This window comes from Salvelinus sp. IW2-2015, linkage group LG19 (genome assembly GCF_002910315.2).
Source record: "Salvelinus sp. IW2-2015 linkage group LG19, ASM291031v2, whole genome shotgun sequence".
NCBI classification, from domain to species: domain Eukaryota; kingdom Metazoa; phylum Chordata; class Actinopteri; order Salmoniformes; family Salmonidae; genus Salvelinus; species Salvelinus sp. IW2-2015.
In genome coordinates this window covers 30,023,532-30,050,629 of record NC_036859.1, presented here as the reverse complement: position 1 = coordinate 30,050,629, position 27,098 = coordinate 30,023,532, and the positions used below count along the sequence as shown (strand labels likewise).

General features: G+C 42.0%; 4 protein-coding genes across 5 annotated transcripts in view; 2 read left to right on the top strand and 2 right to left on the bottom strand.

Moving 5' to 3' along the window:
• Nucleotides 1-447: 447 nt before the first annotated feature.
• On the top strand, nt 448-2,112 carry LOC111979755 (interleukin-12 subunit alpha-like). Its single transcript, XM_024010446.2, has 6 exons — nt 448-646; nt 744-830; nt 960-1,019; nt 1,192-1,308; nt 1,496-1,540; nt 1,753-2,112. The coding sequence occupies exons 1-6, from the start codon at nt 548-550 to the stop codon at nt 1,906-1,908; spliced, it is 564 nt and encodes a 187-aa protein (XP_023866214.1). The 5' UTR covers nt 448-547; the 3' UTR covers nt 1,909-2,112.
• Nucleotides 2,113-3,805: 1,693 nt separating this feature from the next.
• LOC111979641 (zona pellucida sperm-binding protein 3-like) lies at nt 3,806-8,491 on the top strand. Of its 2 annotated transcripts, XM_024010247.1 has the most exons (8): nt 3,806-4,245; nt 6,027-6,139; nt 6,212-6,315; nt 6,602-6,779; nt 6,968-7,085; nt 7,163-7,248; nt 7,491-7,711; nt 7,971-8,491. In XM_024010247.1, the coding sequence occupies exons 1-8, from the start codon at nt 3,865-3,867 to the stop codon at nt 8,279-8,281; spliced, it is 1,512 nt and encodes a 503-aa protein (XP_023866015.1). In that variant the 5' UTR covers nt 3,806-3,864; the 3' UTR covers nt 8,282-8,491. The 2 variants fall into 2 exon arrangements, with proteins under 2 accessions (XP_023866015.1, XP_023866016.1); XM_024010248.2 differs by lacking the exon at nt 7,971-8,491 and having other exon boundaries at nt 7,474-7,622.
• Nucleotides 8,492-14,865: 6,374 nt separating this feature from the next.
• On the bottom strand, nt 14,866-16,594 carry arl14 (ADP-ribosylation factor-like 14). The gene has a single exon (XM_024009094.2). The coding sequence runs from the start codon at nt 15,901-15,903 to the stop codon at nt 15,289-15,291; it is 615 nt and encodes a 204-aa protein (XP_023864862.1). The 5' UTR covers nt 15,904-16,594; the 3' UTR covers nt 14,866-15,288.
• A 6,880-nt stretch (nt 16,595-23,474) lies between these two features.
• The window catches only part of LOC111979506 (protein phosphatase 1L), a 33,763-nt gene continuing 30,139 nt past the window's right edge, over nt 23,475-27,098 (bottom strand). Inside the window, exons 3-4 of the mRNA XM_024010095.2 lie at nt 24,981-25,142; nt 23,475-24,308 (exon numbers count right to left, since the gene is read on the bottom strand). Of these exons, the coding sequence (XP_023865863.1) occupies nt 23,956-24,308; nt 24,981-25,142 (515 nt within the window). The 3' untranslated portion in view covers nt 23,475-23,955. The remainder of the gene's footprint in view (nt 24,309-24,980; nt 25,143-27,098) is intronic.

Sequence of the window (27,098 nt, the reverse complement as noted above, 5' to 3'; positions counted from 1 at the left end):
TTAATGTTAATTCCAGTTCCACTCTGGGAAAACGTTTCATTATATTGATATCGCTGGCATCTAGGAAAATTACACACAATGACATTGTTACCTGATTTACTTTCAATTTATATTTTCAAACATTGTTATTGTGGTAGGGAATTCCCTGCTAGGGAAAGTATAAAAACACTGAGAGATGAAGCAAGACACACAAAAGAATTAGGATAAACCAAGGATAAACATTGTTATTACCATGATGCCAAACGCCAAGCTTTGTGAGTAATCTATAGCCTATATCTCTTTCTCTTCTAACAAAATTATTGTTATAAAGTAGGTAGCCTATTTATTATTTGCTTAAAGTTAGAATAGGTCAGGTTATCTGAGAATATTTTTTTCCTGCATGAGAATATTGCAAAATCATCTAAAAATTATTGGCATATTATTGACAAATGTATTTGTATAGAAAGTTTAAGTTTTAAGTCTTTGTTCTACGTTGTTCTTGAACCTGTCAGATTTTGCCACTTGGCTGCTCTTGGTCGCGCTCACTTGTTCTCTCTGGCACGTGAACATGTCCAGCCCAGTGGTGTCGCGCAACCGCCCGATAACTGACAACTGTCTTACTACTGCGCAAACACTACTTTGGAACATCACGGAGGCGCTTGCACAGGTGAGACACAGGCACATTTTCCAATACTGTTCTTAATGGTAGACTATTTATTTAATTCATATCTGTAGCCTATTCATTAAATTTGTATCAATACTAGGAACACCTGTTCAAAGGAATAAACTGCACGGACCAGGGTATGGAGTTGAACACGAGAACACAGACAGTGCAAGTGTGTGCGCCAAAAGTAAGAAAATAATCACATTCTTTGATCTGTATTCAAATTTTTCAGACAATAATGTGAATTTCCCTATATAAGGCTATATAAGATCAATGTTGAAAGCATTTGTTGAATAATCTATACTTTGTTTTATAGACCAAAAGCACTCAACAGCACTCAACATGTTCCAGAGTGACAAATGTAAAGTTTGATCAGGTAGGCTATTTGCCGTTGTCTATAAATTACATATTACTGTTGTTGCCCAGAGCAACAGTTTTTCTCATAAGAAATGGCATGTTTATTTCCAGTCTAAAGGGGGCAAATCTAACACACTGTCTGCCTGTATTGGTAACTTTTTTACATGTCATTGTTCCTGTGTATCACATAGGACAAGTGTCTGAGGAACATTGAGGAGGATCTGCGTTGTTATAGTGACATGCTACAAGCTATTGACCCTAAACTGCTTGGACCCAATGTGCTACAGAACCTAGGAGAGATTAAGGAGGTAAAATCTGGGAATAACTATGCCAAAATACTGAGGACATGACCTAAAAAATGGCCTTTTGAGATATTTCTAACACAACCAGTTTTGTATACGAAAGTCATTGTAGCTGCAGGTTTAGGACACACAAGTCTGCTGACATATATTGCCTCTTCTCTAACCCTTTCATTTGCTTTCGTTTTTTAAACAGAACTGCTTCTCCTCGTCTTTGTTGGGAGTCTGGTCCTCTCAGCAGGTAAGAGATTCTCAAAAGCAACCGTGACTAACATAAAGAGGCCTTTCACGGMCTCAGTCTAATATTAGCAGGGATTACATTGGGATGTGGGTGGTGGAATTAATGGTCCCTAAAATATCTCCTAACCAAATATGGTCATTTGTATGTCAACTGTGTGTAACCAAATAGAGATAAAGTTAACTTGACACAGTGTACACTATGTTTATTTTCAGGATACACAAGGTTGTAGGCCTACTCAAGGTACTGCTAACCAAAATTCCTTTGATGAAAGGGTACATCTGTGTAAAGTGCTGAAGGGGCTCCAGGTTCGCACCGTAACCATCAACAGAATCATTGGATATATTCATGCTGGAGAACACAATATGTAAGTTGGCATGTCATCATGGACCTGGCAGGCGCCTATGCGGTTGGAGACTATTCCTCATCACCATCATCGTCATCATCACCATTCTCTCRAGGGAAAAATAATCCAGTTTTCATGACCATAACAAAGTTGCCTTGTCCTGTGGACAAGTGTTCTTTAATATTATCATCAAATAACAGTCTGATAAAGCTATTGAGGATTTAAAATTTACAGGAGTCAAATATTTATCACTTAATATATAAGTATTTAATCTAAGTATTTATTTGTTGATTTTTTTAACTTGAAAAGCTAAATAATATTAAATGTGATATTTATTATCAACCTAATGGGTTGTATTATTTATTTGCCTAATTTATGATWAAAAAATATTTATTTTCTACATATCAATATAACTTATTTCAATGTTTACACAGTTTTTGTTTAAACATCTCCAAAATAAAATACATTAAGCAATGAATTAAAATAGCCTAATGCCAGCTGTTTTATTTCTCTCTTTGTTTTCATGATATTTTACTCAAACTCTCTCTTCTCTCTCTGTCTGTTTGTATGTGTGTGTATTTTTTTTTTTTTACTATCCTTGTGAGGACCAGAAGTGTTGGACAAGTGGGGACATATCACCAGTCCCCATTATTTTAGTTTTAGGGGTTAGGTTTAGGGTTACAATTAGGATTAGGAGTTAAGGTTKGGGTTAAGGTTAGAGTTAGGTTAAGGGTTAGGGGTTAGGGAAAATAGGATTTTGAATGAGAATAAATTGTTTGTCCCCCACAAGAATAATGTGTGTGTAGAATATTTTGCCATATATGGTCAATACATTAAACTGAGTTAAATAATGAGAAACAGTAAGATGTATTTCCAGGAAAATACACAGTGGTGACAACATATCACTGATTTGGGTGGTGCCCAAACCACACAATATGCTCGTTCTTGTAGGCCTACACTGGTCAATTATACTAATTTCACTTGGAATCATAGCCTACTGTAACTATGTGCAATATGTGGGCGGTTATTTTGAGGACGAAGTGAAGACCAAAGAGAAAGTTCAGAAAATACCATACATTTGTGTAGGCGTATAGAATAAGCAGACATGATGACATGTAGCTTACTACTAGGCCTTTCTATACTCTATTATTTTATTATTTTCGGGGGTGGTATGGTTTTGACTGAACACAGCCAAGTGRCTCCCTCGCATTGGTCCTTTTTTCACTCTCGAGAAACGTGAGCCCGCATGCAGTCGAAAAGGCTGACTGACACATTGATCGAAAGTCAGATTTTTGCATTCGGTTTGAGCTCACAAATGGCCTAATGTTCGGCTATATTGGCCWATGTTCTTCCCATTATTAGTAGCTAGGCCAGGGCGAACAAGTGCAATAATAAGTTATCCTTCGGGTAATAAATGTCTTACCTCAATAAATTCAAACAGGTGTGAATTTATAAAGACTATGTTGACGAGGAATAACATGTCTATTTGTGGGCATTGGATGTTTTCGAACGATAACCATGGTAGGTTTATGTGATGGGCACGAGGACAAGGTTGGTACATTAGACTGCACCGTCGGTGAAGGGGTGCGGTTGGTCAACAATTTAATGGAGTTGAGAAGATGGCGAGTACAAAGCAGTCTATATTTTGTACATTTGTATTACAATCCCGAACTACATGCTGCCTGGCCATAACAGTTCAATCAAAAGCCTACAGACAAATATCAGTCATTTTCATTCAATGGAAGTGTACCACTGACACCCAGTGGAAGGTGCACGGTACTGTCAAAATAAATGCATTAGGTTACACAGGACTTTTTCATCTTTAATTAGCGCTGATTTGACACAGGTGCGGTAACCMCACCTGTTCTCAATGATTGGTCTATGCTTGGACATTTTTGTCATATAAATGTTTGTATTTCGGTTTAAGAAATTCAGTGGGTCTGCGAAGCCGCCAAAGTACATTCAGATTGCAAGGTCACAAATGGMGTTTCTGCAAAAATCTCCGTGGTTGGTCGCGACCCTCCTGTCAATTTCTTTACTTGCTGATTGTTATCAGCCTTTTAATCCTCGTGGTTATGGTTATAAAGATGCCAGTCTGGCCCAATCCTTTAAACCGAGTGCAGAGCCAACCAGTCCTCCTAGGACGAGAACAGTCCTCGTGAAGTGCCACGAAGATTCTCTTGAAGTCGTGGTGAAAGCTGACCTATTTGACATGGGCATTCTGGTGGACGGCAGCGATTTGCACCTAGGTTCCAATAAAATGGGTAGCAAGGGCGTTGAAGATTCTTGCAGTGCGGTYTCAACGGGGGAGGCAGAGTTTATCATCTTTGCCCAGTTGACCGCATGTGGAACCAAACTCGCAGTAAGTTAAGAATTTCTGCTTAATTTAAGTTAATCATGTCACAGATCTAGGCTAATTAGGTTCACGTATTACATTTTTTATACAAMGCTATGAGACTCTTGCAGGGGGGCTGAACCAAAGGGCTATCTAAAGAATGTCCTGAGAACACTTCCATGGACAGGAAGGTATCCATGGACTCCGCAGCTACAAATGGTTTCGTGAATCCATGGCTACATGGACAGAAAGGGGCACACCGCCCAAGGCCATGATAAACTCGGCAAAAAGAGAAACGTACCTTTTTCAGGACCCTGTCTTTCAAAGAATTCGTAAAAATCTGAATAACTTCACAGATCTTAATTTGTAAAAGGTTTAAATGCCGTTTCCCATGCTTGTTCAATAAACAATTAATGAACATGCACCTGTGGTATGGTCATTAAGACACTAACAGCTTACAGATGGTAGATAATTAATGTCACAGTTATGAAAACTTAGGACACTAAAGAGGCCTTTCTACTGACTCTGGAAAAACACCAGAGGAAAGATGCCTGGAGTCCCTACTCATCTGCGTGAACGTGCCTTAGGATTGCAGATGGGGCCAGGGAAATAAATTGCAGTGTCCATACTGTGAGACGCCTAAGACAGCTCTACATGGAGACAGGACGGACAGCTGATCGTCCTCGCAGTGGCAGACCACGTGTAACAACACCTGAACAGGATCGGTACATCTGAACATCCCACCTGCGGGACAGGCACAGGATGGCAACAACTGCCTGAGTTACACCAGGAACGCATAATCCCTCCATCAGTGCTCAGACTGTCCGCAATAGGCTGAGAGGCTGGACTGAGGGCTTGTAAGGCAGRTCCTCACCGGCAACAACGTCACCTATGGGCACAAACCCACCGTAGGACTGGCAAAAAGTGCTCTTCACTGACGAGTCATGGTTTTGTCTCACCAGGGGTGTTGGTCGGAATCGTTTTTATCGTCGCTGGAATGAGCATTACACCGAGGCCTGTACTCTGGAGCATGCTCGAGGTGGAGGGTTTGTTATGGTCTGGGGCAGTGTCCCAGCATCGGACTGAACTTGTCATTGCAGGCAATCAACGCTGTGCGTTACAGGGAAGACATCCTCCTCCCTCGTGTGGTACCCTTCCTGCAGGTTCATCCTGACATGACAATGCCACCAGCCATACTACTCATTCTGTGCATGATTTCCTGCAAGACAAGAATGTCAGTGTTCTGCCATGGCCAGCGACGAGCCCAGATCCCCATTGAGCACGTCTGGGACCTGTTGGATCAGTGTGAGGGCTAGGCCCCCCCCCAGAAATGTCTGGGAACTTGCCGGCGCCTTGGTGGAAGAGTGGGGTAACACCTCACAGCAAGAATTGGCTAATTTAGTGCAGTCCATGAGATGCACTGCAGTACTTAATGCAGCTGGTGGCCACACCAGATACTGACWTGAWTTRRMCMMMMCCCCCCCCCTTCAGTGACATATTATTCAATTTCTGTTAGTCACATCTGTGGAACTTGTTCAGTTTGTCTCAGTTGTTGCATCTTATGTTCATACAAAGATTTACACTTAAAGTTTGCTGAAAATAAATGCAGGTGACAAAACATTTTCTTTTTTTGCAGAATTTATATTGTTAGCCTAAGGTTTGTATTCAGGAGTTAAGTGTTTTAATATCTGCATATACACAGCAGTCAATGCTCAAGTTGCAACTTGAGGAAACAAATTAGCTGAACTTCCTTTATGACTCTTCAAGCTGCACATGTAACACACCTAACCACTCCACCTCTTCCACAGTTTATGGAGACGGAGCTGGTTTATTCCAATATTCTCAGCTATTCACCTGTACCCTCTTCTGGTGTCGTCAGATTTGATTCGGCTGTGATTCCCATCGAATGCCATTACGGAAAGTGAGTTACCTGTAGTAAACATTGATAGTTACTATTTTGATATGTGTTTTTAAATAATGTGAATGTGTTTAGGAGGTATGCTGTTGACAGTGCTGCCCTGGCTCCCACCTGGATCCCCTTTGCCTCAACAGTGACTGCTGAGGACTATCTGCAATTCAGCCTCCGCCTCATCACGGGTAGGCTTTGTTTTGTTCACTTCATTAACTTGTACATTTTCAGTTATTCAAGGACCTTAAACTTTTCACACAAACATGTACTCTAGTGTGCAAGTTGCCAGCGTAGACCAGTGTCATGTTAGCAGCATAAACCATTTGATAATGTTTGCATCAATGGGTCAAATGAAGTGATCTCCTTTCAATGTGACTGGTGTATTATGTAAAATTCAAACATCAGGTATTAAACACTAGTATAAGCATCCCCAAATGGCTCTGTTGCACATGCTCATCCCCACCTTCTCTACAGATGACTGGCGCTCTGAAAGGGGATCAAATGCCTACTTCCTGGGTGAAACCATACACCTGGAGGCAGCTGTCACCATGGGCAACCACATGCCCCTCCGTGTGTATGTGGACCATTGTGTGGCCACAGCAACTCCTGACGCAGACTCCAACCCTAGACACAACTTCATAGAGTACTACGGGTAAGGTCATCTAGAAAGTATTGACTGGTGATGGTTGCTTCAGCTTGCCATAGTATAGTAGGATACATTTCCTGTCTCCAATGCTTGGCTATTGGCTCACAACTGTGGTTGGGTAAACAACTGTAGAAAGCCATGTAGTTGGCTAATTCCATTCCCTAACCACCTAGCTCCCTGTCTTGCCTAATTAGATGCTTCACTGATGCCCAGCTGACCGGCTCTAATTCACGGTACATGCCCAGGGTCCAGGATGACAAGCTGCATATCATGCTGGATGCCTTCAGATTCTACCAGGAGGATTCCAATATGGCAAGTGCCCACTCCTTTTTTTTTGTCTTGTGTTCTGCACCGTTTTGGCCATTCTGATCTCCATTCTGTCACCACAGATCTTCATCACCTGCCATCTGAAAGCTGTCCCTGCCATGTTTTCTGTGAAATCAATGAGTCGAGCGTGCTCCTTCATTGAGAACAGGTATGAGATGGGTCATCCTGCCTCTTGTTAAAACTGACATTTAGGATGGCTGCAAACATTAATGGGTTTCTTCATTAGCACTGCCAGGGGATTTCATTCTGTACAATACTGTAGAAGTAGACCTTAAAAATAATTGTCAGGTTAATGGATGGATACTGTAAAGTATTTACTGTGCATGGCCTTAATGAGGGCAAGTTATTTAACTTTGAGCTGCAATCGAACCAGATCTTCACTCATTCCAGCTGGAGGTCAGCAGATGGGAACGACCAGGTCTGTATAAGTTGTGCAGTCTCCAAACGCTTTGCGGAGTCTACTGCCCCCATGACTACAACCAACACTAAGACTACTACTCCCAAACCAAATGCATCCAGTTTCCAGTTTCGCACAGAGCAGCTCCAAAAGGTTGAGCCCAGATCCAAAAAGCCTTACTCTGGTGACTGGAAGAGGGGAACGGACACAACAGGTGGGTTACGGATGAAGCAAAGCCAATCAGAGGCAACCTAGATGCATTGCATGCTTAGTATGTATTGGCTATTGCTCCAGACTATGCTTTTCTCCCATGTGACTTTTGGTTGCATATTTTAAGATTAACAGTTCAGCAATGTGCTCTAGCTAGAATACAGGAGAAAGATTTGGAACACTTCTTGAACTGTTTGAATGTCATTGACAACCAATAAATGTTTTCTAAAATTAACTTGAGGTTTAGCTAAATCAGAATGTAGTTTCAGAGTGGAGCAAGACTACCATCTTGGGGCCCCTGATTGTTGTCCCTACTAAGGAAGTTATCACCTTGGCAACGGTCTCCACGACACTCCGCTCAAAAATGACATTGGGTGAGACCGTAGACTCGGCAGCAGTCCATTCCAAAGAGCTGCAGGAAGCTACAACTGTTGTGCCAGTAGACATCTCTACGGCACCTGCGGTACTTGCAAAAGTGAAGGCAGGAAATGCACACTTTCTGAATGAGAAAGGCACTGCTGTGAACACCATGAAAGTCTTTCCAGTCACACAAGATGGCATCTCACTGGATTGAAGGGTGCTGTGCAGGAAGTCTACTGTGGAACTTGAACGCAATTGACTCTAGGATGGCAATTGACCAACCCTTGGCTTAAACCACTAACTAAGTTCTAGGTCCTTTTTTAAAGAATTAATGTGAATTCAAATTGTTTTGAAGAATGTTGTTGCTCATCTTCTGTTCCATTTCACATTACGATGGCCAATGCAAATAAATGTTAGATCCGTAGTTTGCTTATTTGATTTTGTTTTTAGCTATTCAGTTAATTTATCAGTTTGCATCAATGCTTGCCCCTGGATCATTAACAGTCAAGCAATAAGATTGTCAAATGATGGTTCTGGGGTGGTTTAGCAGTCTAAGCCGCTGCCTCTGGAGCACGTACAATGTTCTGCTGCCAGCATGGGTTAGTCTGACCCACTGCTCTCAGCACTCCAACCTGTCATGTAGCAGGTGAAAAATATGACTCGTATGTAGCATAAGGAACTGCAAGATTTATGAAATGCGTGACTCCCTGCATTCATGACCAAGCGTGAAGGTGGCATTTACCACATACGACTGGGCAAAATCTATTTAAATGCCCATCTAGTAAATACCAGTGGGAAATGACTCATTCCTGAGTGCTTAATTCACCTAAGGAAATTCCCTGCTTTTCGGGCAGTTGAAATTAACAGAACGCTTTAAGGTTAWTGAACACAACAATTTATTTACACGCATGATGGCTGTACTTTTTATGGTGTCTGCTTGTTGCCCATTAAAGCCATTTTATGCTTTAAATGTGCTCAAGGCTCTGTAGGGAGGGTGTGATGAAATGGCAGAGCCTCCGGAGGACATCAAGTGCCACTTTGCTGTGTGCCTCCCAAATGTTGCAATGTGGATGTAACCGGTGTGAAATGGCTAGCTRGTTAGCGGGGTGTGCGCTAATACCGTTCCAATCGGTGATGTCACTCGCTCAGACCTTGAAGTAGTTCCTCAAAGGCTGCGGCTTTTGTGGAGCGATGGGTAACKGTGCTTCGTGGGTGACTGGTGTGCAGAGGGTCCCTAGTGCGACCCCCAGGTAGGGGCGAAGAGAGGGACGGAAGCAAGATTGTTACATGGAGGGCTCTGCCTTGACTTGAGTAGGTGGGGGTGGTAGGTCCTGTATAAACAAATTCACAAACAGCTCGGTGCAGTGCAAGACGTATGAATGCCCTGACTTCTGCAGAGGCCGTATCACTGTCAACGCAGACGGATTGACAATAGTGAATGTATCCAACTGGTATTTAGAACTTTCCAACTGGTAATTTCCACCTTCCGACTTGGTTACGAATGCAGCATTAGCACTGGTCTTTGGCGCGGACCCAGAAGTAATTTGATTTATTAGGATCCCCATTAGCTGACGCCAATGGCGACAGCTAGTCTTACTGTGGGTTGACACATGAAAAGACATTACAGATTGACTTTACAATTTACATATTTAAAACATGTTTTACACGCTATATATACGAAAGTATGTGGACGCCCCTTAAAATTTGTGGATTTGGCTATTTCAGCCACACCTGTTTTGAGAGGTGTATAAAATCGAGCACACAGCCATGCAATCCCCATAGACAAACATTGTCAGTAGAATGGCCTTACTGAAAAGCTCTGTGACTTTCAATGTTGCACCGTCATAGGATGGCACCTTTCCAAAACAAGTCAATTAGTCAAATTGCTGCCCCGGTCAACTGTAAGTGCTGTTATTGTGTAGTGGAAATGTCTAGGAGCAACATTGGCTCAGCCACAAAGTGGTAGGCCACACAAGCTCACAGAACGGGACCACCGAGTGCTGAAGAGCGTAGCGTGTAAAAATTGTCTGTCCTCAACACTCACTACTGAGTTCCAAACTGCCTCTGGAAGCAACGTCAGCACAATAATTGTTTGTTGGGAGCTTCATGAAATGGGTTTCCATGGCCGAGTAGCTACTCTGGAGCAATGGAAATGCGTTCTCTGGATTGATGAATCCCGCTTCACAATCTGGAAGTACGACAGGCGAATTTGGGTTTGGCAGATTCCAGGAGAACGCTACATGCCCCAATACAAAGTGGCAACTGTAAAGTTTGGTGGAGGAGGAATAACGGTATTGGGCTGTTTTTAATGGTTTGAGCTAGGCCCCTTAATTCCAGTGAAGGGAAATATTAACGCTACAGCATACAATGACATTCTAGACGATTCTGTGCTTCCAACTTTGTGGCAACAGTTTGGAGAAGACCTTTTCCTGTTTCAGCAGTACAATGCCTCTGTGCACAAAGCGAGGTCCATACAGAAATGGTTTGTCGAGATCGGTGTGGAAGAACTTGACTGGCCTGCACAGAGCCCTGACCTTAACTCCATTGATGAGATGGTTTTGATTGAGCTGTTTTGAATGAACTGCTGTACATTGAGCTACCGTACCACAAGAGTTTGGACTTCTGTTTTGAAGACATTGTTTATTTTTATAAAAGATACCGATGATAGGTGTAGTGTTGCTTCATGCGTGGTATGCGTGAAGCAACACTAAACCCATCAGTAGGCTAGTGCTTGTGGGCACTGTGTCCCGGTTTTGTTGCKTTCAAGCCCTTCCCATTGAGTAGTAGTTTGTAGGCTATGTATGTATCAAGGTGACATCTAGATGGTTATCAATATTTGTTATTTCTTGTGTAGGCTGCTATTCTACTTGAAATTAAATCATGGGAGGGGGRAAAAATGGCCACGTTAGCTACCGCCGGCGACACGACCGCAGCCTAATACCCAGTAGGAAACACTTCCCGTCCGTAGGCACGATGATACATCACCAGTGCGCTGGTTGCAGTCTTATTGACTTGTCGTGCAGCCCAATCAGTCACGCAAAATGGTCTTGAGTGGCAACAATTCTGCCCAATTAGCTGATTCATTTTTCATACATACACACACACGCGAACACAGTTTGACACACCCACTCGCCCATATTCTGGTCGCCGTATTGGGCCGCCTCTACCCATACTTGGAAGTAACGGTGTGTGTTTATCTGCCAGGCRTTGCTGACGCCTGCCAGATCTTACAACGCCTGGATAGATTTTATTAAGGGTTATTAATCTGCGATTGCTACAGTCGTGGCCAAAAATAGGGGAACCCTTGCATTTTTGTCAAGTAACTGCAATCAAAATAACTGCAATCTGTTCTGGCAGTTTGGTCCACTCCAAACTGAGCAAACTGCTCTAGTTCTCCCAGATTTGAAGGGTGCCTTCTCCCAACTGCTGTTTTCAGATCCCTCCATACATTTTCAATGGGATTTAGATTTGGACTCCTTGATGACCACTTCAGAACAGTCCAGCGTTTTGTCTTGGACCATTCCTGGGTGTTTTTTGAAGTGTGTTTGAGGTCATTGTCCTGCTGGAAGACCCAATACCTTCAACGGAGACGCAGCTTTCTGACACTGGTTCTGACATTGCACTCCAAAATGCCTTGGTATTCTCCTGATTTCATGATGCCATGCACACGTTCAAGGCACCCAGAACATAACTGGACCTCCTCAATGTTTGACTGTAGGGAAGGTATTATTTTCTTTGAAGGCTTAATTTTGTTTTGTGTAAACATAGAGATGGTGTGCTTTACAGTATAGCTCTAATTTGGTATCATCTGTCCACATCAAGGTCTCTGGAGATGAACTTGTAACCTTGAGGTTGTCCATGCTTGGCTACAATCTTGTGTCTGACTTCCTCAGATAACTCTCTGGTTTTATTTATTTTCTCTATGCTCATTGCGGTACATACAGTGACACAAAACAGGAGAATGAGCCATTTTCTCTATTCAAACTGGTTGAATTAGTAATTTTATATTGCAGGCACCTGCAACTCACCACAACTGACAATAATATTGTCCTGGACATTTTAGGATTTCTTTGTGTAATTACATTTACATTTAAGTCATTTAGCAGACGCTCTTATCCAGAGCGACTTACAAATTGGTGCATTCACCTTATGACATCCAGTGGAACAGCCACTTTACAATAGTGCATCTAAATCTTTTAAGGGGGGGGGGGTGAGAAGGATTACTTCTCACCCCCCTAACATTTAGTAAATTCAGATTTTGTTTTGTTAAACTGCAAACCAAAGATATATATACTGTATGTGGATACCAAAATATTGTTTTATTTCAACAGTTTTCCGGAAGAAATTGTGCATTATTTGAAAAAAGTTCAAGGGTACCAATACTTTTGGCCATGACTGTACATTATTTTTTATTTTTTTTACCTTTAATGAACTATATGTAGCCATTGATTCTTGGATAATATAATTTATAAATAATGGCTTATTAGTTCAACTGTATACACCATCAGAACCCAAAATATAATCTTGTTTTACTCCATTATTTGTAAACAATGACATTTTAAACAAACACTGTATAGCTTCAAACATTGTTTAAACTATCATTTTGATCTCATAGATGGTCAGTCCTTGCATCCATAGCTTTATCTATGAATTTGGGGGGTTACATTGGATTTCTCCAGCTTCATCCCTAAACTATTTACGCAAAAGGTGGCGCAGAATCTGTTTTGTTTGAACTGCAGAATGCACCTTTAAATCCTTGTCATGCAGGTTGTTGATGGCCTACGAATGGAGATGCAGCATTACTTCTTCCCATCGTTTCTACATTGCATGGAAGACTGGCCTGCGCTGTTTCTAATCCCCATGGAATATTGGCCTGCGCTGTTTCTAATCCCCATGGAATATTGGCCTGCGCTGTTTCTAATCCCCATGGAACATTGGCCTGCGCTGTTTCTAATCCCCATGGAACATTGGCCTGCGCTGTTTCTAATCCCCATGGAACATTGGCCTGCGCTGTTTCTAATCCCCATTTAACATTGGATGCTAGAGTGCTTGTTCTAAACAGGTAGACAATTGTCAAGAATGAGAACGTAAAAACAACACACATTTCTGTGAAAATATACTTCTGGGTAACCAAGATTAGTCTACTTCGTGACTGTTAAGTACCATAGGTCAGTGTACGCCCAAAACGGGTGTCAAGACCATGGAGAGCCAGCCACTCACGATAGCCGTCGTAGGCCTACGATAGGCTTGTTGTAGTTKCACCAGAGTTATCACTCATCTACAACAAGACCGAACATAAACTGTAGCCTATCGATTTCTGGGTTTATCATTACTGATCTTGAGTACAACTCAGACAACAAATTGATCTCCGTCCGCCGGCGCCAACTGTTTACCTGTAACAGTTACTGTATCTCATGACAACCCTCCAACAATTGGCCATTGGGTGCTCGCTAATGATTTAATAGCAGGCAGATAATTGCTCATTTGGATTTAATGCCCTGAAAGTGGACACTGAAGTGCACTCCAAAGGCACTTAGTCTTTGGATGATGCAATGAGTTGACTATTTCAACAAAGCACATTTTAAAAGGCCCGTAGCCTAGATATGTATTCCAGTCAATACTMTCTACAATGGTCTGGCGATGGTTGTTTTGAACCTAAAGAGAAAATTGACCAAAATAAACGCTCTATATGCATAAAAGGCCTAATTTGATTAACCACAACCAATGTTGTACCCTAGTGATGGAGGTCATCCGTTTATAATCAGACACAGAAATTACATTACAAGCATTTGGCTCAGGGAGCTTGCTATGTAAACACGTTCGGAGAGACAATATGGATGACAATTCCAGATTCATTTTTCAACACCGCATGTTCAGATGCTACGGCTCACCCAGTGCTATCGATCTATGGTTTTGGCTCATTGCACATTGCCTCTAGTAAACTATAGCGTACGTCGTTCCAGCCAACTTGACATATTTACAATCAAAACAGAAGACTTCTAGCATTTTCTTTAAGAATAATGTGTCTTTATCTCAAAGGTCACACGCCGAGCTTTACATTTTTCTCCTTATTTGTTATAACCATTGGACATGCGCTCCGAAACTGTGGAGAGATCCTTTGCAGAGACGACCAAATATGCTGCGCGCACGGTAACGACAGTGTCGTCGTCGGCTGTTGCAGGCACACGGTTCACAGCACCTTCTACAACATCGCAATGGTTACGCGGAAACTCTCCGGGGTCCTCCTTTTGCTCCTTCTGTTTGCCCTGGGTTACTTCATCCAGCGGATTGCCTGCTCGAGACCCCGGCGACAGCTTGACAGCCATGATCCGCACCCGCTCCTCAACGGACGGATAACGGTATCTCAGGACCCGCTCCTGGAGAGCTACACATCGCATAGCCTTGCTACTGACCTAGCTCCCCCTGTCTCTCTACCCGCCTACGATGAGGTGAAGTACTTGCCAACATATGAGGAGACCGTGCGGGAGGGAGACAGAGGTCGGTTGGAGACCACGGAGCAAGCGGGACAAGAACAGGAACCGGACACGTCCACCTGCGCCTCTCCAACAGTATGTCATCGCTGAGAGAACCAGGCTAACTGACCTTCACTGTCAGCATAATGACGTTTGATAACTCTCACAAGTGTTGTTTAGAGCCTATTATGTTAAACTAACACAAATTAATCAAATCAGTCACTCCTGAGTTTTAGTACGCAAGAAGTGCCATATAGCCTTACGCAAAACTGTAATAGGTGTGAAAGAGGCCTTACATGTTTAGGTGGGGAAAAAATATAGCATGTAGGGAAGACATTTTATTAGATACAAGACGTGTATATATATTAGGTTATAGGTCTACATAAAAGATGAAAAGTGAATTTGACCATTTGGGGTGCGTTTTTTACGCACTGCTCCCCAAAGTCCATAATGACATGTTCATTATTAGGTCTATAGGCGACTTAACATTATTTATGACCATATTTCTCAGAGGAAATAATCTGATACAAACGTATTAAACTTAGTTGGAAAAAAAATGTCATAGGCTGATTTAAAGTCAATTGAATAGCTTCGTGGATTGATTTCGTTTCCATGTAGTCTATTGCACTGTGACAACCTTTTRAAGAAACACATTGATCATAGTGAAATGTGATCTTCATCCGTAAACAATAAAAACAAATTATCATCATTTGTCAATAACTTTTGACATATCCTATCATTGCAAACATTACAAACCCATTGACTTGACTGATTTTGATCGTAGATACTGCACTGTCTCTTTAATATTGTCTTGAATGTCCTCTGATGGTAGTTTGAGCAGGTGTGCCACCTTTTGGAAGCCCTCTATAAGCCCAGCACCGGTCACAGCAGAGCAGGGCTGAACGAACCAGTCCCGCTCAGCGCTCATCGTCCTCAGGTGAAAGCGCTCCGTTATCTCCGTGACGGATACGGCCTCGGGAAGGTCCTGCTTGTTGGCGAGGATGACCACAGGCAGACCCCGTAAGAATTCACTCCTCAGGGCGTGATCTAGTTCCCGCCGGGCCTCGTCCAACCGGCGCCTGTCGGAGCTGTCCACCACGAACACCAGTCCAGCAGTGTCCTGATAGAAGCTCTTCCAGTAGTGCCTCATTGTATTCTGGCCGCCCACGTCCCACACGGTCAGAGCAACTGTCTCCCTCTTCTTTTTGGCTTCTATCATCTCCACATTGAAGCCGATTGTGGGAACGGTATTGACCGATTCGTTATATTTCAGTTTGTAAAGAAGGGTTGATTTCCCCGCTGAGTCGAGACCCAATAGGAGAACTCGGGCCTCGGGTTGGGGTCTCGATCCCCGCTGTCCCATGTGTGGTAAAGCGTAACCCGACTACTTGGCAAAGACGCAAGTCAGGGAGAGGCAGTGATATCACCTTATGTCACTGTTCTCTGCCTCGAGCTGCGGTGTTTACCCAGTGCGTTGCCTTTCTGTTACCAGGTAAGCGATTACATGCTACCTATAAACCTTTCGTTCACCGATAAGCAAGGGTCAAAGTATGTCCTATATGAAGCAAGATATGACTGTTGTTTGGTTAGGAACTTATCCACCAAATGAGCCAGTTTAGCATGAATCAAATCAGTGCGCTGTTGACACAAACAATACAATGTGACACATGCGCAGGTTTAAAAGCCTCATGTTTTTATCACACTTCACATGTTAAAATCYTCCATGTGCATGGTATTTAACCTGCTCTAAAGACACATTGAAGCGTCACCTCGAATTGTTTGACCTTTACGTAAAGTTGAACAAAGTATACGCATTGAGACGAACGCACGCACCCTCTATATCATCAGATAACAGTATATCATATATATCATTATGTCATTCAGATGTACTTAAGGCCAAGGCAACCATTGGTTATGTCATGTATAAACTAGCCTATAGCTAAAATAATATATGGGCCATTAGGACACCATATAGAATATATTGCATTTTCCATTTCAATCTGACAGATACAGATACCTTAAATCACAATAAAACCATCAGGCAGGCAATATAACTTACATTATAGTTACATATCAAACAATGGAGAACAATTCCAAAGATGTTTAGATGAAAGAAAGAGAGAGAAATAAAGAAATAACACATTTTTGCTTGGTTCTCAGTTGCTGCCTGTARCCTTCAGGCCTAGTATTACATTTAAACTAACTGGTCATATTCAGTTGCAACACAATCTCACACTCAATTAGTGCAAATATGTACAGAAAGTTTTTCAGCAGATTTTGTGCGTTTTTGTGTGGCTTAATTAGTGTGAAAATACAAAAAAAAGTGTGACTTAATTCGTAGGAAAATACATTTTTTCAACTTCATTCATAGGGAAAATCATTTTTGGGGGGCAAACTTAGGAAAAATCTTTTGAAAGTTATTGGAGCAGTGCATTTTGGGCAGTGGTGTTCTACACTGCTTTTTTTTGTCCCACATTTATTTATATATATATATATATATATATATATATAAAATGTTAACAACCCAATATTGTTAATCGACCAGGTTATCACTGAAATACTTATAATAAAATAGTAGCCTTATGTTTTCTTGTTTTTATTTATGCCAATTATGTTTTCTATGCTTATTTTTGCTTAATACTATGGGATACTGGTCTAGTCAGATTTTATGAGGGTTTCCAGATTGGAGTAAAAAGATGTATTTGTCTGTTTTTTTGTGGTATCGATAAAGGTATTTGATTGGAGAATGGGGATACATTTTCATGATTTGAAAATAATTCATCAATAAATGTGGGGAAATGGAATACCTGCAAAGAAAAATCTGTTTAGTTTAAATTCCCCTGGTGCAGCTGCATGCTATTTGCAACTATAACAAGTCTGGACTATGATCAATTAAGCCATATCATTGCAGTTGAACAGGTTCATGTAAAATAATGAATTATGTTGGTTTACACTTATGGCACTTCCAAGGCCGTTTCATGATGATTATTACCATCGTGTCAATCATGTTATGTACTTAGGCTATTGTAACAAGGCATTATAGGCCTACTGCCTCTGCCCAGAGGAATACTAGGSTTTCATGGTAATGGCCGTTAGAGTTCACTTTGCCACGTATGAGCMCTGTCTAGAGTCCCTGTTGAAGCTTTCACTTTATTCTGCTACATTGGTGGCAGCGGTGGGATCACATCCAGCTTACGCCTATTTATGTGATCTAGTGTTGGGAAGCATTCTGTTTTCAACATTGTGTTGGGTGTAATTACATTGATATACTTAGTGAACAATGGTTAAGAAACAATGGGTGTGATGAATAGAAGTAGTAATTACAGGTGTAATCAAGCCTTACATCAAAGTTTCCCAAAGCTGAATGGAAAGTGTTATGCCCTGAACAGTTATTCAGAAGAACATCCTCTGTGACTGTCTCATTTAAATAAGTTAACTCACTAGTGTGGACCCAAAACAAACATATTTTACACATTTACAAACTACCTGTTTWAARKKKTWWTWMMAMCMWTGGTGTTCTGTTGTTACTGAAGCTTATACAGCTAATAACCTGACAATGATCCACAYCATATGGGTAGGCAAATCATGTAAGTGTGTTATGCAGCAAAACACAACTATCATTTTAATAGGATGCAAACCAGTAATATGAATCACTGTTGATCCATCCTGTTCTGTTCTAATGAGATGGCTGTAGGATTTTCTACGGCCTTGAATGGAGGCCTTTCCCAGTCAGGAAGGACGAAGCTAGGTCCCTCTTGGTTCTCATTGGTGAAGACTGAACTGAAGTTAGGGGTTWWATGTCAGACTCTCCTATACCACTTTGCCCAACATCTTATACCCCTGAGGTTGTAAATAAATCCTTTTTAAGGTGATATAACTTGTATCATTATTATAGGCCTGTGAAACCCATAGCCGAATGGCTTTCAGACTGAGAATTTCTCACTGGAAATTGCTGCTGACATTGAACATAGCTTAGGGTTAGGGTATTTAATTCATTTCATACTCTCCTATGCCACTATTCCCAACATCCTATACCCCATAGGTTGTAAATAAACCCTTTTTAAAGTGATATAACTTKTATCATTATTATACTGTAGGACTGTGAACCCCATAGCTGAATGGCTTCAGACTGAGCATTTATTTATGGAGAGCAATTTCCGTTTTATAACAGGCAGTGTCCATTTATTTACAGTAGTGTRTTGGTTAATTATTGCTTTCTTCAGTGGAAATACAGAATGTGTATAAAAATGCCAAATATATCAAAAGCTGAATCAAGCAGAGATTTACGACTATTTAACCATGTTAATCATTACGGAAAAATGCAAACTACAAACATTTAACCAGTTATAGATAATGAATACATGACAACTAGACACAGATATTTGATAAATTATTCATACAAAATTCAAGAGTTGGCTATAACATGAGTACAAACAATGTGAGTGTGTGTATATGTGTGTAAATGCTCCTGTGTGTGTTTTATCATTTCCCATCATAAAAACGTATCCCCATTCCCCAATCAAGTATTTTCATCGATACCACAAAAAAACTATGAAAAAGTGGAGCCTTGTAACATAGAAAACAGTATTGGCATTAAAAAAAGAAAGAACATAAAGCTACTGTTATATTACAATTATTTTGGTGACAACCTGGTTGATTAGCAATATTGTGTTGTTAACACGTTACTTTTAAAAATACAAATACATGTGGGACACAAAAAAGGCAGTGTGTAGAAGACCATTGCCCATCATCTCTCTAACAATTTACAAAAGATTGTCAATGTGAAATAAACAAAAAATGTTCCCATGTCATTGGATTTAGGATAAAAGCTGTGTGAAAAAATACGAAATTCCCTTAAATCCAATCCGTTTTCCACGTTGATTCAATGTCATCACATTTCATTATTTGGTTGAAATGTCATGGAAACAACGTTAATTCAACCAGTTTTTGCACGGTGGAATTTCTATCGTCAAACTGTAAATGCCAAAGGGTCCCATCAAGTTGCTGACTACAAATACAGCCCACCACTAAACAGAAACAGATTAATGTATTTCCAAACTCAGGCTGGAAAGAGAAAAAGACATACACGACAATCAAACCCTGGTTGTGTTGATTGATTTCGTTACAGTAGTTGGCTGGTAGCCAGACATGTCAAAAACATCTAATGAAAAGGTCAAGTCGAAGTTCATGGTTCTGGCTCCTGCCCTTGGCATATCTCTTGTTTTACTGATACCATTGTTTCCCTTACAAAAAAAGATTGCAGTCAGAGTGCAGTATAACTGCAGTATGCTGAAAATACTGCATCCAAATAATAGTTTTTTTTTACCACAGTCGACCGCAGTTACTGCGCTTTTACAGTTTCAAAACTGCAATCTTTTTTTTTTATAAGGGTTGAGATGAGAAGACTAGTAACATAAATAAATAAATAAATAATAATAATACGTATCTTTGCTGTCGTCAATGTAGACATAAATGTTCTCATCCACATGACSGCGGCATTGTATCTTTTTCTGCCAGCTGGTGGCCCAGGACTGCATGTGTGCCAAGATAATCCACTTTATCGAGCCTATTATGAAGTCCATTCCACAGGTTTTTAAATAGTTGACACATGAATTGTGCTTAAATATGTTTTCACTGAATAGGCAGGCCTATGAACATACTGGTTAAAATGAAACTTGCTCATGCTGGATAACACGTCAAAGAAAATGTAGGATAMATGTGCGCAAAGAACAATGGCACAATGAATGGACTAAATCGACTCCAGAGTGGAGGCACCTGATTAGGCTGTGCTTCCAAGCATGCATTTTCATCCACAAATATTAGATTCATTCATGATAATACAACGTTTGGTGTATTAACCTTAGGACAGTGGATGGTAGATAACAATCTGCTGGATAACATGCACCCAGAGAGTAATCAATCCAATGTAATCCTTTTTCTCACTGGTCAGTGCAAGGTGGTGCAGTCAAGCACATCCCCCTGAAACTTCTCTCAATCACTGATCTTCTGTCCATTTGAGAGACACACCGCACAAATACGCCGCAGCGATTACGCACGATTGCGCAGATGCCCGAGATGCACCCTACCAGAGAAGGCTAAACTTTCTCATGAATAGAGACCAATTTAAAACCATAGACGTCCATATTTTTCAGGATCTTGTATTTTTCTCTCTCGGCTTCATCCAAACTCCACCCGTCGGGTCATCCATTACATACACTAGTCCCGTGTCCCGGCGGCTGTAGTGCCATGAGTKGGGTCGCGTACTCCTCTCATGAATCCCGGCGTCATGAGAGAGGTCCGGCCTCTTCACCGTCTCTTGGAACCGGATAGTAAGGGCACGTGTGGAGCTTTCGTTCATTTTCTGATACACTGAATTGCGTTTCACGGGCGCCCGAGCACCAAAGCACAGGAACAGCTCCCACACCTCTACCACAGTGGGCTTGGATCCGCGCTGACCCATTCTTCAAAACTAATACCAAATTCACCTCAAAAGCAGATATGAGTCAGCTCCGGAAGAACCAAAGCTCAGATAGAGACCCTAATTGCAAACACACTCAAAGGTCCTGTCTTTCCTCACTTGTGCTGCTGTTTGCTACACACTTGTCTCGCTTGGCCCAATGACCGAATACTTCTTATAGAAGCTCAGTATCCCAAATAATGAGCTTAGCTTTCCTGTAAGGCGGCGTTAAGTACAGTGACTTTGGTTTACGGAAAGCCTGTTGAATGTTACCACACCTCTCTGGCATTTTGCACATTCGATAAGACTATTTTACAAATGTAGACCTACATGCTATTCTAAGGCCGGTTCCACCTGGCACCGGCCGTCAGTTTTGACTTGGTMCCTAGCTTGCGCACTGTCTAGGCGACGCACGCCAGCAACTGCCAAGCCTCTGTAGCTAGTGGTGGGGTGTTTGGTTACTAGAGTTATAGCGCAGACAGAACTATTTGTGCCTGTGTCTAGCGGTCCCAGAAGTGTATCAACGACGTCATATGTTTTCTTTCTGGCTGTGATCTCACCAGCCCAAACATTCTTATGCTTGTTGTCATCATTGAGGATTTTCAAATAAAACCCAATCAATTGTTTAGTGTCATGACGTGACTGATGGGAGACGTATTCATCAATGTGTGACAATCCAGCACACTGGTGAAGCAAGAAACATGAATACAGAGATATGATTGTTCGGCTTGGTATGTGAGTGCGTCATTGTGGTTTCTCACGGSCCCCAGAGAATACTGCACAAATCTGTTTCTTGGCGGCCATACTTGGTTTGTAGGCTACAGAAAGGTCACATACACATTGCCATACATGAATAAGCAACAGAGGTCAGACAAATCTGTGACCCGTTTATTAATCCCTTTGCTGTATTATATGTTTTCAAAAAATKATTGGACTTATGTTACAAAGTAATTTACTGTGTTAAATCACAGAGTGCAGTGGTAGCTAAATAGACTGTTTGCACAGTCTTTCAAATTGGCTGTAATAACAAACAAAAACAGCAACATTTGACATGGTGGCATTGGATTTAATACTGACAGACTGCATTCAGCAAATTCATACATTTTGTGTTTGGCAGATTATATGAGTGACTTGTTGGTGAACTGTCTACAAGTGATGCTTGTTGCATTATCAACKTATGCATACTGTATGCACAGGTGAACAATAAACATCTGTGTATGTTTTGTTTTGACAATAAGATTAAAACTGAAAAAATAAATAAGGCAATTAAGGTACATTGTTAAATGATAAACGGTTTGCCACATCATAGGGCAGCAGGTAACCTACCTGTTAGAGCGTTGTGCTAGTAACTGAAAGGTTGCTGGTTTGAATACCCGACCAGACAAAATAAAAAATCTGTCGATATACCCTTGAGCAAGGCACTTAACCTTAATTTGCTCCAGGGGCACCATACTATGGTTAACCCTGTGCACAACACCTATTCGGTGTATATGATAATATAACATACGTATATATATATTTTTWAATTCAAATGATGTACCTATGAAATAAATAACAGGCAGGTCACCCCTTATACAAGTCAGTATTCAATGTCCATCCATGTCTGAGGACTCCAGGAGATAAAGAGGAAACCGACCACTAGGGACAACAGTCAGTGCTGTTCCCTTCCAGTAGGTTTGGGTTTTGCTAGGACGTTGTGAATGGGGATGGCGGGTGGGCGTAAACATCTGCATTTGGTTCCAAAAGTTGCATATTCGAATCCAGCGATAGAAAGCTGTTTTTATATTTTGGTTTTAAGCCTATCCCAAAACTTAATTCTGAAAGGTTAATGTATAACCGTAATAATTCTGAGTTAATGCCTAAACATTACCCTAACCTTAAAAATGTRGAGTTAATGCCTAAAYCTTAAACACTTAGAAATTTGATGTTTGGAACTACTTAGAAATTTGACGTTTGAGAAACATGAATGAACGTCAAATTCTGAGGTGAGCCTGTGAGAGTGTTGGAAATACAGCCGTAATAGTAGTATTCAATACAGTTGTACACTTGTAAAACTAACACACTTGTGGCCATATTACTGGCAATTAGCCTTCCTGTTTCAGCTGTGTAGCCTTTAACTCAGTCGCCATGGGTAACRGTGCTTTAATAAGCAGTCTGAGATGCACCTCCCAGTCCGTACGATTCCCATGATCGAAGGCATCAACACCTGTGTGCTAAAATCCACAGATCTTTCCTAAACACGGATAGGCTAAACAAATGTCCTATACAGGTCCAGTACCATAATACAGTAACTTAACATCAGCCCTGTTACGACTATGTTGACGAAAAAGGCAATGGCTGGAGCTAGATCAGGGTATAACTGCTCCTGTATATGACCAAGGACATTTTTATGGGCCGATGCTTAAGGGCTTATCATTCCACCAAAATGAAAAGTCTCAACAGGTGCTTTTTCTTTTACAATTTTCTTCAGGACAGTATCAGTCCTGTGACAGTACAATACACTGCAGCAGGGTGCGCAGAGAACAATAGATCAGTTTGCTGTACTGTTTGAGTCAGAGTCATCTTCTCAGTGATGAAGAAGAGGTGATCCCCAGTTGTGTGTTCGTGCCGAATGCCAATGTGTGAGACGGCAGATGGACATGTGTGTGTGTGTGTGTGTGTATGTGTGTGTGTGTATGTGTGCGTGTCAAGATGATCAAGCACTCCAGCTTCCGAGTTAAGGCCATAATTCAAGCAAAAATACTTCTCTATCCAAAAGTCATAGAAATGAAAAACAAACTACATCGTTTAGGGTGTTGGTGTGGTTGTACATGCGTTTCAAAGAGAATGCCAGGTATGCATGTTGCAACAGTTCCCAATCCTCCCCATTAATTGCTTGCTGCACTATCCATAATGGAGGAGAGTCTATCTATAACATAACAATAACCCCGTCACAAACGTGTGACCTCATCACCGCCTCTACTCCTCAGCCCTGCTCCCCACGGGGCCGCTCTTGAACTTGACCACCATGACGGTGATGTTGTCGGGGCAGCCGCGGTAGAAAGACTGCAGCACGATGCTCTTGGCACCGTAGTGCGGCTCGTCCAGGCGCTCGCGCACGAAACGCACCGCCTCCTCGTTGCTGAAGGCGTCCCACAGCCCGTCCGACGCCAGGATCATGAACTCGGGCTGCAGCTTGTCCAGGTCAAAGGTCAACACGTCGGGGTCGGGGATGACCACGTTGAGGTTCTTTAGGGGGTAGTCGCCCAGCGAGCGAGACATGGCCAGGATGCCCTGGACGCGCCACGAGCCGTTGAAGCTGATGAAGCCCCCTGGTGGTGAAGGAATGGAAGTGCAATGCCCTATGATTAAACTCTCAGTARCTTTATTATCTCACACCGGGACATTGGTCATTGATTGTGTACACGGGAAAAAAGYGCAGACAGAGCAAGGGAATTTCTGTATCACAGTCAAATTACATTATATCTATATTTTTATAGATATTCTATTTACCAAATCCACCTCAGCATATCAGTGCTTCCTATCATTTGTCAAGAGCAAGTAATGTATTCAACTTCTCTTGCACTTCAAAAGAGGGCCAATAGGTGGTGAGTCAAGGCTGCAATCTCTCCCTTTGACACTAATTCATTCTAGTGATTCATCCTAGCGTACCATTGTGATCTGCTCAAGTATGGGAAACATTTTATGTYGTCATGACGTTATGCACTACCTTCCACAGCCGAGAAAATGGTATGTGTGTTTTGTTTCTGTGYTGAACACTAAGGGCCGGTTTCCTGGACACAGATTAAACCTGGTTCTGGACTAAGAAACAGTTCTCCAATTAAAGTGGTCTTTAGTTCAGGACTAGGGTTAATATGATCCAGGAAACCCACCCCAATGTGTGAATTCACTGTGTTGAGTTTAGCTCGGTTTGACACAAACACATATTTTTAACGTCACCATAGCGTTGTGGTGCTGTTCACCCATGCTGGAGGTCCGCTAACCTGCCCTCTTGATCCTCTTGCGCTCCTTCAGCTGGTATGGCTTGTGGTCATGTGACAATGCCACAGCGTTTCCGTCCTTGTCGCACAACACGCCTCGTGAGTCCCCAACGTTGGCCACCGTCAGCTCCCTGTCCGATAGCAGGGCCACCAGACATGTAGTACCTGAGAGAAGGAGACAGAGGTGATATTTCAATTTAAAGGGACGTTACATTCCAAAACCATAGATGATCTACACAAGCGATGGCCTGGGACGTGGGCTCATCTTGAGATAAGACTACTGTTATAATCTGAAAACATCTGAGTGTAATGAACCTTTAAGTTCATGTTTTTCACCTGTGATTCTCATTCTCAGAATACCACAAGTGTACCAAAGTCCGCTAACCAACCACAATACTGAGAGCCATACTGTATTTCCATCACAGCTATGAAAGTCCAGGTAACAGGAGTGAAGGCCCTAATAACGTATCTGACAAAGGTCTACCTTTTCATGTCCTCCTCCTCCATTGAAAAATCCAGTGATTTATAAGGTACTGTTTCCAGTACATTCATCTAATCCATTTCTCAGGGCTGACAATAAATCTCTCAGGGCAACAAAGCAGCTTTGTGTACTCCGTGACACTGACTTTGTGTCTTGACCTTCCAAAGGTTGTCCCCATGGAGACATTTCACCCCTGCCATAATAAATAATACTACATTTGATGTATACGGCTTTACTTTTAACAGACTATCTGTAAAAAGTACTATACATTTCCCAAAATGTTTTTTTCTCTCCCTTTAGACATAAAGTGATTAGGATTTTATAAAGAGGGTCAACTCTGACCTGTTTTAACCCTTGTGTTGTCTTAAGGGTAAAAAATGACCCGCCACTAACAGCAGAGAACTTGAATTTGATGACTTTTCCTAGAGTGACCCCAACATTAGAAAAAGTGTTTCATGTTTCAGTGCCCAGTGATTTTTTTCTGATGTACAGAAGGAACAAGAGAACAATGATTTAGAAGAGGAGGTATCTGAAGAAGAAGATAGGGAAGAATACAACTCAGAGCACGATGCATCATCTTCAGATGAAGAAGAAATCTCCYAAGCTGAGAGACATTTTTRTCAAAGAACAGCAAAATAACATGGTCCTTGTCACAATATGACAACCAKGGCAGGATGGCAGCACAAAATGTCATAAGGATGACCYCAGGGTCCACAAGACATGCAGTTGCCCATGGCCAGGACATCTCCTCAACATTCTACATGTTCATCACACCAGCCATCGAAAATAATCATCCTGGAGATGACAAATTCATGGCATCAAGATATGGGTGGCCTGTGACGCACAATCCAGCTACGCTTGGAAGATGCAAGTCTTCACAGGGAAGCCTACCAGTGGAGGCCCGGAGAAGAACCAGGGGATGCGGGTTGTGCTTGATGTGACAAGTGGACTGAGGGGGCACAATGTCACGTGTGACAATTTCTTCACCTCTTATGAGCTCAGCCAGCAGCTCCTAAAGAGGAAGATCACCATGGTTGGCACAGTTAGAAAGAACAAGCCAGAGCTCCCCCTGCACTCCTCGCAACAAGGGGAAGAGAGGCCTTCTCATCAAAGTTTAACTCCACCCCCACCACCACTCTAGTTTCTTACCTCCCAATGAGTAACAAGAATGTGGTCCTCCTGAGCACACTGCACAAAACGGCTGAGATCAGTGATCGTGAGGACAGGAAGCCAGCCATCATCCTGGACTACAACCACAACAAAGGAGGCGTTGACAACCTGAACAAGGTGATTGGAACATACAGCTGCAGGAGGATGACTGCCTGCTGGCGCCTGGTCATCTTCCATAACATCATTAATGTGTCCGCATACAATGCCTTTGTGATATGGAACACGATCAACCCTACCTGGATGCCTGATAAGCAAAAGAAGAGGAGGGTGTTCCTGGAGCAGCTGGGAAAGGCACTTGTAACACTACGCATTCAAAGAAGGGGGCGCTTCCCCCGCACAGCAGCCTCTGCAGCGCTTGTGAAAGCTGTTCAGTGGGCTGAATCTTGTCCTGATCCTCCTGAGGCTGCAGCTGGGGCAGGCAAGAKGAGGAAATGCCAATTCTGCCCCCCAAAGAAGGACTGTAAAACAAA